Source organism: Diceros bicornis, chromosome 35, assembly GCF_020826845.1.
Source record: "Diceros bicornis minor isolate mBicDic1 chromosome 35, mDicBic1.mat.cur, whole genome shotgun sequence".
In the NCBI taxonomy this organism is placed as follows: Eukaryota; Metazoa; Chordata; class Mammalia; order Perissodactyla; family Rhinocerotidae; genus Diceros; species Diceros bicornis.
Window position 1 is genome coordinate 24,696,007 of NC_080774.1, and position 12,666 is coordinate 24,708,672.

The following is a 12,666-nucleotide window of genomic DNA, read 5'->3' on the forward strand; positions in this document are numbered from 1 at the left end:
CTCCATTGGCTGCTGTAGCACCCCCCCCCCACCCAATTCCAGCCCCTGCCAAGGGCTGCCTGGATGTTCATTTTAACTATCTATCTCCAGCTCAGAAAGAATGCTGAGGGGGAGAGGATTTGCAGTGACCAACTGCCGTTTGGGAGGCCCGCACACGCATCTTTCCTGCAACTTCAACCTGGAAGATTGCTGGTGATGACAACAGAACACATAGAGTCTGCCGTTAGCAACCATTCAGCTGTTGCCACCTCCCAGTTACAGGGCCAGGGTAAATGAGGGAAAGCCAGAGCTCGCCACACAGGTGTTGACAAGGTAACTAAAAACTCCCCAACTTACAAGAGAAGTGTCCTAGTACCCCACAAAAACTTGGCAATATGGAGTCTTTTTTTTTTTTAAATTTATTTATATAAATCAAGTGGCAGAGTAATTTCCTGCACTTCATATGCAGGTGTCAAAATGAGGTATATAAAACATGTATACAGAGAAATGCTTTCATAAAAAAGTAGAAACCAGTAATATTCTCTTCTTCAGCATCACTAACACCAAGGGACCCCCTGAGGCCTAGGTCCCCTCAGCAGACTACTCCTGGGAACAGCCTGCTGAAGAGAATGGGCCCTACTAACCCCCGTCTCCACGTGGGGCAGTGGAAGGGCTTTGGGAAGGAAGCTCTGTGGATAGGGAGAACTGCTAAGGCTTCCAAGTGTGACATCAGGGCTTGGAGGCCCTGCTGAGCCGCTGGCACAGTACAGCACAGTGCTGTGGAGAATGTTCCTCTTGGCCACGCTGGTACCTTGCTCTGACTGGGCATCCCTTTCTCCCTCTGGGCCCCTTTGTCCAAAAGGCTTGAGGAACCCTAAGGTCCCTTCTAATGGTTCTATGATTGTTTTACAAGTTAGAGGTTGTGACCCTAGCCCCACAGGAAGGTGCTAGCCTGGAGGACACAGGGCCACCTGCAAACTCACGCCACTGCAGAGGCAAGCCTAAAGGACTTGATTACCTTGCCTCTGAGCTTAGTTTCCAGGTCAGCCTCGCAGAAGTAGCTCACAAGGCCCCACAGTGTCATTCCCATAGTTAGCTGGTTGTTGTCTTACCCTTACCCCTACAAAATGAAGAGGTCACTGTCCACCCTGAGGAGAGACAGACTGGGGAACCCCAGGTCCACCTCAGGTCCTGTGGCCTAAGGCAGTCACGGATCCTTCTCTGCCCTCTTCCTAAGTGGAATGTTCAGTGCAATTCTTCCCTTCCTTTCCTTTCAAAACAGGAAGAGTCCTTGGGCCCGGGCCCGGGCCCGGCCCACGGTTGTCAAGGCACATCACTGCCAGCAAGCTGGAGCACACCCAGCAGCCCCCAGCCTAGATCCCGTTCTCAACCCACAGTTTTGACTTTTGTACGAACTCATTTCCGGTTCTCAGAGGTCAGTAGGGAGTTCCATCCCAAATATTTTAAAAACTAAATATATTTTTTAAATGCTGCCTCTTGACCTGAACTATGAATAACAGTGTGTGCCCACAGAGAACAAACAGAAAGAGAGAGACTGAGGCCATCTTGCATAATAAAGCACAGAGGAGCCTAGGGGAGCTCCCTGTCCGTCCCTGGCTCAGTTCCAGGGCACAGGCAATGTTTGGAAACCCTTGTCAGCAGCACTGCTGTGGGGGCTGCCACTGTCTCCATCCATTTAGGTGAAATCCTGCTCCAAGGGATCGAGAAGGAGGATTGGCAGGACCCTACCCAGCTTTGCCCTCAGCCCACAGTGCTACCTGCGTGTCTTAGGATTCACCAAAAAAAAAGTGAGGGGCGGGTTTTAACCACAACAAAAAGTGTAGATCCTCCCAGCTGTAGGAGGTTAGGCCATCCTGCACCAGTGTCTGCATGGGCTTCTGCCCACTGTGGGGGCTCAGGCCCCAGGAGTACCTGCCCGGCCCATGAGGGGGGCACTGCCCTCCTGAAGGTCAACTGGAGTCTGGCTGGTATGGACCACAATGGTCTTCTCATCCACAATCTCACAGGTGGGGTTGGTGAAGGCAGACAGGGGCAGGGTAATGCGCTGCATCTCTCTCTCACACACCTTCTGTTCATGCTGCTCTTTCAGGTCCTTCCCCCTGGTAGGAAAAGAGGGAAGTGTTTAGGCAGTGCTTCCTGTGTGGCTTTACTCATTAGATAGCATCTCTGAGGCCCGAGCAGGGGCAAGCCATGGCCACAAGAAATCAGTGGCTTATGTACTAGATTTCTATTCTGCCAGACTGCCTTAACTCCACAAGGAGTCCCCACACCTCTGGTCTCTGCTTCCTCATCTGTAAAATGGGGATGATAGTAGCATGAACCTCACACAGCTGCAGTGGGGCTCAATGAAGATAGTGTAGAGGAAAGAGACTCTTAAAGCAAGATATAGTTTTGTTCTTTCAGCCCAGGGCTCCAAGAGACCCAGAGAACTATCCTGGCCCTAACCCGTAAAGTCCAGAAAACTGGCCTGACCATCCTGTTCTGAGACAGTCATCTTATCCTAAAGTCCCAGGAGGTATGAGCCCCGACTGGAAACAGGGACCATCCCCACCCCATGCAGGGGGCAAAAAGGACTCAGGGCTGCTCAGGTCAATGGGAAACAACGAGACAATGAGTGTCAGACCCCTCAGAATTTTCACAGGCCTTTGAATTCTAATGGTGCTCAGTGACCCAATCAGGCCATGGTGTTGCCCCATTTTACTCACGTGGAGCACTCACTCCATGCTAAAAACTTTATGTATGTTATCTCACTTCATTTTTGGCTGAACCCTAAGAATTAGGTCTTATCATTCATTTCATAGATGAGGAAATAGCCCAGGAAGTTAAGGAACTCTCCAACGACATGGTAGGCTCAAACCCAGGTCTGCTGGACTCTGGCTGCTACTCAAGAGAAGTTTGGATCTGATCAGGCTCACCCCAAAGAAATCATGGGGCAAGGACTCAAACCCAGTCTTCTGGCTGCATATGTAGATCCCTTCCCACTGCACCAGGCCATCCCAATTGCAGGCCAGAGGGTTTGGTGAGTGCCCAGCACACTGCACACCGGAACCAGCACCCAGGACCCAGGTCAGCATCCTCAGAAGCCAGCAGCTAGACACATGGGCTCACCTGTTGGAGGAAATCTTCCTGGAAGAAGCCCACCCCAAAGAGGCCTTGAAGCAGGCAGCTGAAGGATGACTTGGTAAAACAACATAGGCCTACTTCAGAGCTCCTCAGGGAGATGGCTGGGATCAGACAGATTACACATCCATCATGATGTGAGGTACAACGACCAAAGTTTCCAGAGATGAGAATATTGAGAAAACAGCAGGGGCTGGAGGGGGAGGAGTTTGCACGGGTGCCTCAGAACTGTCTTTAAATCAACCAGTTTTCTTGTGTTCTACTACCACCTCTGCCTTAGCTGTGTGACACGTGGAAAAACAGCCTCACTGAGCCTTGGTTTCCTCATCTGTGAAATGGGGATAATATCTGCCTCAAAATAAGATAATGAATGTGAAAGCATTCTGAAAACAGTGAAACTGCTGTAAAACTCATAAGTGGTTATTATGATTTGCCCTGAATATGACTTGACTCACCAAGCAATGTTATCCTAATTTGGTTTCCCAAGAAAACTTGTTACTGACCAGCCAAGGCAAGTATTATTGATGTGACCTCAGCAACTCCCCTCTTCTCTAGGCCTTAATTTCATCATCTGTAAAACAAGGAGTTGAACTTGATAATCTCCAGGGCCCCTGACATTCTGTAAGATCCCTCGAATGAGATGTGCTCTGATCCCTATTTCTCACTGTAAGGTCACAGAGGGCAAAGTCATGAGGTCATCTCCCTGAGTCACCTTGGGTGACCGAGTTTCTGAATGTGCAAGCCTGAGGCTTTTGCCCCATCCTTCTCCTTAGCCTCTGTACTGGACACCACCAACTCCCACAGCAGAATAACTGCCAGAGCACCCAGAGGGAAAATGGAGGGACATGGGAAGAGGGTCATCTGGACCAAGTGCATCACCACTCAGCCTGAGATGCACTTTACCCTTGGGCACTGCTCATCAGTTACAGCTGCTGCCACATGGAAGGAAACACCTACCTCCATAATAAAACAAAAAGCCAGATTCTTCAAGGTTGCCCATGTAGAGAAACTTGGACAGTCTAGGTTTAATTTTATTAAGGAGCCCCCAAGCCAGCAGAAGACCAAAATGCAATTGACAAAAGATGAGGGGTATGCAAGTATCTTCTGCCAAGGGGCTGGAGGAACAGGGAAAGCAGAAACTCATACTTCCTGAGTACCTACTAAGCTGCCAGGAAATGGCCTTCTCATTACCCAGGACGAGAAGAGCTAATTATGCACCTACTGGATGCCATGCACTTTATATATGTACCATCTTCATTTAATTTCCACATCAAATTTGCAAGCTAATGTCATCCCCATTTAATAGATGAAGAAACTGAAGCTTTAGAGTCTGACCCCAAAGCCCTGTTCTCCTCCGCTACCTCCTTTACCAGGCATCTGGCTGTGGCCAGCTGAGTTGTTGATAATGGTCAGGCTGCATCATACACAAGTCTTTAGGGGGAAAAAAATCAATTTCTATTAATGGAGTAGAGCAGGGCTAGAAGAGCAGCCAAGGGTAAAGGAAGCAGGTGCTGGGACTCATCTGGATTACAGTGTCATCCATTTAGAAGCCTCAAGATACACCCAACCGGACGTGGCTCCTGTTAATGGTGCCTACGAGTCCCAGAGATGCAGCGGCTGCCTCCAGCTCCCTCCAAGACCTGAGAGAGGCCACCAGGCCTGCTGCACTGACCAGCGGGCAGTTCAGCCCCCTCTCACTGCCTTTGTGTGGGGGTGGGCAGCGGGGCGGTTGTCTGGCAGCCAAGAAAGAACAAAAGGCTTATTCACTGACTCAGCTCCTCTCCTAAGGGGGTGGAGTGGTGTTGACTTACAGTTTTTCCTTTGCCTTTTTATCAGAAAATAGGCACTCCCTCAGGAGCTAGCACAGACATTGTGCTAGGGGCAGGGACAGGGAGCTGCTTAGTCACAGACTGGCCGTGTGAACCTCGTGGCCTAGACAACCAGGACAAAGACCCGCCAGGCTTAGCCCTCACCCACCCCCACCTGCCGCCCTTCTTCCCCTGAGAGGAAGCCTGGTGCCTGCCTGCCCTTCCCAGCCAGGGGAAAGCTCCATCCCATTAGCCTCATGGCCTCTGGCTGAGTTTAAGGTCTGCAGTAATTCTGTCCCTGGCTGCTCCAGGGCCAGGATAGGAAGCTGGGCTGGCCAGAGCGAGCAGGTGTGGATGGAGCTGCTGGCCGCCTCTGACATCCTCTTCGGGGGGTGATGGAGCCACCACAGACCTCCTTCAGGCAACACAGGTTTCTTCAAATTATTATATAACTCTGAGCCCCTGCTATTTTCCCAATCAGAAGCAGTGCTGTGCCACACTACTGCTCAGGAAAAGTTCCTCAAGGCCGCTAAGGTTATGAACACCACCTGTATGCCCAAACTACACTGTCTAATTTCATCCTTACAAAAAACCTGTATGGTATCTATTAGGATCTCTGTTTTAGAGACGGGAAGGCAGATGCAGAGAGGTTAAATCATTCGTTCAAGCAAACGGCAGAGCCGGGATTTGAACCCAGTAGTACCTGCAGCCCCCAGCAGGCAATACTGTCTGTAGGAAATATTAGAGCTAGGAGGATCATCACATCTACGTCCTTGCCTTTACACTATTTTACAGATAAAGAAAACAGACAAAGTAAATGATTTGTCCAGTGTTGCACCCAGAATTGGTGGCAGTTCCAAAACTAGATCCTGGTTCTTTTGACTTCTAAAGCCAGCTATTTTTTTTGAAAGGTTCTATTTTTCCTACTATCCTTTGCAATTCAAAGCAAACTTGCATGAAGCTACCAGGCCTTGCTGGACTTTTGGGAGATACTGATAATCCTTAGACACACCTTATTAGCTGTGTAGCCTGGAGATGGCACTTAACTCCTCTAGGTCTCAGCTCCTCACTGTAAAATGGTGTCAAAGTGCTCCTTCTAGTGTGGTCATGAGGCTTGGGCAAGATCATCAGGGAAGAGCATTCAGTAGGGCCTTACTTATTTTTTTTTTTTTTGTGAGGAGATCAGCCCTGTGCTAACATCTGCCAATCCTCCTCTTTTTTGCTGAAGAAGACTGGCCCTGAGCTAACATCCATGCCCATCTTCCTCTACTTTATATGGGACGCCGCCACAGCATGGCTTGCCAAGCAGTGCGTCGGTGCACGCCTGGGATCCGAACCAGCGAACCCCGTGCCACCACAGCCAAGCACATGCACTTAACCGCTTGCACCACCGGGCCGGCCCGGGCCTTACTTATTAAAAAAGTATGCAATAGGGCCGGCCCGGTGGCTTAGCAGTTAAGTGCGCGCGCTCCGCTGCTGGCAGCCCAGGTTCGGATCCCGGGCGCACACCGACGTGCCGCTTCTCCGAGAGGCCATGCTGAGGCCGCGTCCCACATACAGCAACTAGAAGGATGTGCAACTATGACATACAACTATCTACTGGGGCTTTGGGGGAAAAAATAAAAATAAAAATTATAAAAAAAAAAATAAATAAAAAATAAAAAAGTACGCAATAAATGCTGCTCTTTTGATTATTTAACCTGATTGGTGTTCTACTGTTTACATTTAATACTTATGATAATCTTGGGTGGGTCGGTGTGGGGTCGGTATGGATGTGTGTGGAGGGGAGATATATCCCCATTTAACAGACAACAAACCAAGATTCAGAGGAGTGGCAGAACCTACACTCAACAGTTCTTTCTAAGACACTGTTCTGTGACTCTGGGGAGAGATGAGAGCTGAGAGCTTGCCTCTAGCCTACATGCGGTTTCCTGTTGTGCACTCTGTTCTCAGAGCACTTTTGCTAAGGAAAGGGGTGGTCTGGTGGTTAGTGATGGGGAGTCTGGTGACTTGGTGCCATGCCCTGAATTTACAGGAACGTTTCTAGTCCTCAGGGCAGTCCCGTGACAGCCTAGAGTAGCAAATCTAGAAGAAAAAGGCCTGGCTTCCTCCTTGGGCATGAGAGCTGAGCTCAGAATTAACATTTAGTCAGTTCAAGCACCTGGAGGCCTGGAAACTGTCACAAGATTGGAGGACAGCCAACTGCTATCCAGTGGCTGAGGAAGGAAGAAATATTTCAAGGGCTAAACTCAGCTAACACGGTTTGGTTCTGACTATGAATTGTAGGCCAGGGCCACAACATCATTTCCTCTAACTCTCTGAAATGAACAAGCAGTTGTCCCTGGACCTGCCATGACAACTATCCCACTGGGGGCAATAACCTCGGACTGGGAACCGGGAGACTCTCTCAGGTCAATACTTCCCCTCTCTGAACCTCTGCCTTCTGAATCATAGAAAATCACAGAAGAAACAGAGTTTGGAGAGCACTAGTACAGTATCCACATTTTATAGAAAAGAAAAACAGCTATTGTTTACTGACCACCTACCATGTGCTACACACTGAGCGACGCAGTCACATGCCTTAGTTACAGCAATGCTTTGGAATAGGAAATAGAAGCAACTTGCCCAAAGTCACACAGATAGCTAGTTAGTAGCAGGGTTAAGACTTGGCTCCACCAAATGCTAGGTATGTGGCCTCAGGCAAGGCACATGTCCTCTCCTGCCTCAGTTTCCTAATCTGTAAACTGGAGATAATAACAGCATTTACCTCATAAGAGTGATTGTGAGAATTGAGTTAAAGCACGCAAATTGCTTGAAGCAGTGTCTGGCATGTGGTAAATGTTTGCTGATGCTGTTATTATTATTCTTACCCGACACTTTCCCTTTCTCATCTGTAAAATGAGGAGGTTGACTACATCACCTGTAAGGACACCCTAGGTTTATTTTATGCTGGGTGTTCCACTGGGGATGTGGGCTCAGACATGGCCCTCACCACTGGAAAATGCAGGCCACTATGTCACTTCTTTTATAGGGAGCCTTCTCAGACCACAGAAAAGAAATATCACAGACACTCAAGGCTGGAAGTCAAATCCTCTGATTTTGCCCAAGAAAGCAAATAATTTTCCCAGAGTCAGCCAGTGCTATAAAAACGAATGCGACTCTGGCTTATCGTCATGCACCCATCACTGACTTTGAGAACCTTTTCCACACAGTATCCCAGAGGACCTCTCAAAATAAGTATTCCTCCTCCTGCTATCCCAACCACAGGTCATGTCCCTGAGTTTCCCAGGTAGCCTCTTTGGCTTTCTCATACGCGGCAAACAGGCTCTCCTCCAACTCACTTTTTGCCTCCTGTTCTAGAGGAGATCCCATTGTCTATGGCTCAGGAAATTCAAACCCCAACTGCAAAAACAGTGGCTGGTTACCTTTTCTAGTAGCAGAATTTTATAACTCACAGAAAGAATTCAGTCTCTGGGTCCCTGCAAGGAGTGCCCAGCCTGATTTCTGCAGTGCCACTCACTTCCATGCAAGGCACGCTGGATTAGACAGCAGGGAATTTGGTTTCAAAAGAGCTGGGTTTGAATCCAGGTTCTGTCATTCCCAGGCAGTGTGACCCTGGGCAAATCACTTCACCTCTCTGACAAAGGCTTCCTCGTTCATAAAATGGGGAACAAGAACCCCTACCTCACAAGGCTTTTGGGTTAGGAATAAAGGCACCAAAGGAAAGGGTGTGTCCAAGGTCACCTAGTAAAGACTAGAAACCAAGTCGCTACATCTTGAGCTGGTTTCTCTCTTTCAACACCTCACTTCCTTTTTTTGGGTAAGAATGCCACAAAGGAGTCTGATTTGACTTGTGTACCTGCCTCTCCTCCTCTCAAGAGAGCCCAGAAGAGAAGCTACTGACCTCTTGTAGGTGTAGCCCAAGACGATGCCAGCTCCGATGGCGATGATAATCACCATCATGGTAACGCCCAGCACATAGCCTGCCAAGGACAGGACACAGGTCCCATTAGTCTCACCCCAGACAATTAGTAAATGACATCTCTTGATGAATCCCACAAGGACAAGGGGTGGGGCAGTCATACCCAAGGTTCCTAGGTCCTTTTTCTCCTTTGAGTTTGCCCGCACCCGCTGGCTGATCCCAATCACTGGCTGCACAGCTGCTGCCTCGCTCCGGGCAGGGAGGGCATTAGCAGGTGCGAATACCTGCATCTCATCTTCGCCTGGCACTTCAGATGCCTCCTCCGTTTCTGCTGTGGAGGCCTGTGAAGTGGTTTCTGGAGGTGAGGTGGGAAATAGCTCTCATCAGCGAGTGGCCTGAGTGAATTCCACAGCTGAACCTGGCCCTGGTGTTGGGGAAGATGAAGGAGGTCCACCTTGGAACGCCCCCACACACACTGAAATCAAACCCTGGCCCAGGGGCAAGACCAGACCTGAGAGGGCTGCACCATTGCTAGGACAAAGCAAATGTGAAGACAAGACCATAAGAAAGGGCCTCTCCCGCCTCCCACGTCTTCATCTGTCCAAATCCTTGCCATTTTCCAAGGCCCACCTCCGTGGCCTTCTTCTCCACGGGTCCTCCTCTACGCCAGGAAGACAATCCGCGACTCCTCTGAGCAGCTCACATCTACTGAGCCCACGCTTTATGCCAATCCCTATGTTATATGCTTTACATATCCCATTTAATCCTAAAGAATTGTCTTGCTGCCTCGGGAGCAACAAGCCTGCGCTCTGGCGTCTAAGAAACTTGAATTCAAATCTGGACCCTGCCATTGTGTTTGGTAAATCGCTGAACTTCTCTGAGGCTCAGATCCCCCAAACAGGTTCTTCCCAGAGAGGCTGTGAGCAGAGCACCTAGCACACGGCAGATCTCCACAAACGGTGAGTAAACGCTGATGGGCTCGCCAACGGCCTGGGGCTGGGGATGCGTGTCCCCGGGGCTCCCGGAGGCAGCGCGCTGAGCGGGGAGCGCGCGGCCGAGGGGCGGGGTCTGGCCTCCCGCGATTGTTTACAAGGCGCTCGGGGAGGATGAGCTCACTCCGAGCGGCGGCGGCGGCCAATGGGCTTTGGGCCCCACGGCCTGGAGACAGCCTTGGCCAATCACACGGCGTGGGGGCGGGGCAGGCCAGCGTCGCGCGGACGCACGTGCGCAGCGGGTGTAATGGCCACTCCCAGGCACCCTTGAGCGTGGGGGTCCCGGGGGTCCCGAGCCCATACCTGGGCAGCGCAGGTCCTCGCAAGGCCGCTTCTCAGGAGCGCTGGCCTCACCGCTGACGTAGCACCAGGGCCCGCGCGGGTCCTGGTCCGGGTTCCGGCAGTAGCTGTGGTTGCCGGCGCCTGGAGAGGAGAGAAGGCACCGTGGGCTTGGGCCGGGGCCGGGACCGGGACCGCGGCCGCCGCCCGCCCGCCGCCAGGGGCAGACACTCACCCGACTCAGGGACCAACGCCAGGCCGCTCTGCGCGTCCAGCCAGTTAAGGCAGCGGAGGCCCGGTGCCGGGGAGGGCTGGTCCGCCCGGTACAGGTGGCCGTTGTCCCAAAAGCAGCCTGTGAGGAAGACTGAGTGGCAGTCTGAGTGGCGGGCAGGGTGGCCCGGGCCCACCTGGCCGTGCCCCTGCCGGGTTGGGGGACCCGGGGCCCTACTGGGCCTCCCTGTCCTCTCGTGGAAAACCCCGCCTGCCTCGGGTTGTTGTGAGGCTCGAAAGAGAAGGAAGAGAAAACAGCCACTGGTGCCTGGCCCTCAGTCAGCGCTCAGAGAATATTAGCTTTTTTATTTTTTGTAAACCGGAAAGTACTGCACAATTGCAAGGGGTTGTTACTCTGGAACTTGTGGCCACTTTGGAGGAAGGTGCGGGAGAGAGCTGAGTTCGGGTCCCTTTGTGGAGATGGTGGGAGTTTTGGGTCGGTGGGCGGCCAGAACTGAAATTCATCCCTGTGTAGTAATTCCATGTTACATAAACTCTGGGGTTCCCTTCTGCGCGGATATGGCCACACTTCCACAGGCGACGCTCCCTCCCAAGGCAATTCTACAAAAGCCTTGATTCAGTCAAGCAAAACAGAGCCTCAAACGGAGGGAACCTGCCTCACCGCTGTCTGGATGTGACTCCAAACTCCCACTCCCCTCAGCAGGAGAACTACAGGAAGCGGCTGGGGAAGGAGGGCCTGTGCTCTGGCCACACCATGCAAAGCCTCTGAAAAAACCAGGACTTAAGGAGTAGGGGAGATGAACCCCCAAGTTCCATCCACTCATGAGGCACGGGCAAGGGAAAGGAAAGAGCAAGTGGCTACTTGCCTTTGTTTTTAAGGGCAAAGATGGAGCTGCCAGCCCATGGCAGGGAAAGGAGAAAGAAAAAACAAAGCTTTCATGGGACAACAGAAACTGGTTAAAAGCTTCACTTCCTGTCATCTTCCTGACTAGCCTGGCCATGCTTGGGAAATAGGGAGCTCTACCCTTTCTGCTTCATTAAGTTGCTGCAGACAGGAAAGATTGTAATCTCACCTCCAGATCCATAGGCTTTTGCTAGGAGCATGTTGCTGATGAAGAATGTTTGCACCCAGGCCAACAGCATCCTCACCTCCTTGGTCTTGCAGGTGACTGGCCAATTAGTGTCCAACCCGGGTCCCCTTGTCAGCGGCTCTGCCTCCCGGTCCCAGCCTTGCAGTCAGACCTGCCCTTGTTATGCTCTTCTGGTAAACAGCCTCTCTTTAGAACTGGGAGCTTCCAGCTAGCTTGCTGCAGCGAGGTGTTTTTCAGCTGAAAGGCGCCCCCTGGGTCCTAAGCGTCGTATGCCATGCAAGATCACTAACCCTGAGCCAAGAGAGGAACTCAGCCAAGTGAAGACAGGCAGAGAAGTTCAGGTTGTGCTTAGCAGCAGATCAATTTGAGACTGCACTGGCTGCAATCCCCAGGGCTTTTCCTCTCTTCTGTCTCCATTTGTGTGGGTACAGAAAGAGTCATTCTGTCAAGAGGCATCATTGAGGGGAGGGAGTCTTGGAATTATAGTCACTAAAGCAGAACAATTTATGGAGGATGTGCTAGCTAAAAAACCAGGAGGAACTCAAGACCACATAGGAGGCACAAATAAGAGTATCCAGGTGGATGTAACTATACCCATTCTTGAAAAAAGGCCTTTGTGGTTTATACATGCTTATGAACACTGACTTTTTTTTTTTAACAGTGTAACTTTGCCAGGGTCAGATTGGTCACATTCTTTTGCTTATATTTGGGTTTTAGGGTGTCATATATAGTAAGAATACAGAAGAGGTCTCTTTAGTTAAAAACACATGTTGTGCAAACACTGGGACATTTGCTCAGCTATATTTAATAATCTGTCCTTTCTACTAGCCTTGAATTCATATAGAGGAAGTTAAGTAAAATATTTGCTTTTTTCCCCCCACCCTGTGGGAAATCTATTTGCAGTGATTTGTATCCATCATTAAACCTCACCACATCCATATGACTTAGGCCTTTTGGAGTTAGGCAGAAGGGCCCTCTTCCTGTTTGGCTGACAGTTCAAGTTCCCAGGCAGCCTCAGTAAACTGAAAGATAAAGCAGAGTGATTCGCCAAGACTACCTTGTGACTCAGGCACATCTCAAAATAGAAATGGGAGACTGTTTCGATCGGAGGGCTTGCATCTTGCAGGCAGTAATTTAGGGAGGAGAAAAGCAAACTTTACTAAGTAAGTTTCAGAAGTTTTATCAAGGAAGAAAGCTAATGTCAGTCTATCTAATCTGAACTG

At 50.5% G+C, this 12,666-nt stretch overlaps 1 protein-coding gene across 4 annotated transcripts; it reads right to left on the reverse strand.

Moving 5' to 3' along the window:
• Nucleotides 1-73: 73 nt before the first annotated feature.
• On the reverse strand, nt 74-11,634 carry PIK3IP1 (phosphoinositide-3-kinase interacting protein 1). Of its 4 annotated transcripts, none has more exons than XM_058531811.1 (6): nt 11,426-11,634; nt 10,357-10,485; nt 10,146-10,265; nt 9,014-9,191; nt 8,833-8,911; nt 74-2,099 (listed from the first exon to the last, which is right to left on the reverse strand). In XM_058531811.1, the coding sequence occupies exons 1-6, from the start codon at nt 11,435-11,437 to the stop codon at nt 1,895-1,897; spliced, it is 723 nt and encodes a 240-aa protein (XP_058387794.1). In that variant the 5' UTR covers nt 11,438-11,634; the 3' UTR covers nt 74-1,894. The 4 variants fall into 4 exon arrangements, with proteins under 4 accessions (XP_058387794.1, XP_058387795.1, XP_058387792.1 ...); XM_058531812.1 differs by having other exon boundaries at nt 75-2,099; nt 10,357-10,473; nt 11,426-11,633; XM_058531809.1 differs by having other exon boundaries at nt 75-2,099; nt 9,014-9,205; nt 11,426-11,633.
• Nucleotides 11,635-12,666: the final 1,032 nt, after the last annotated feature.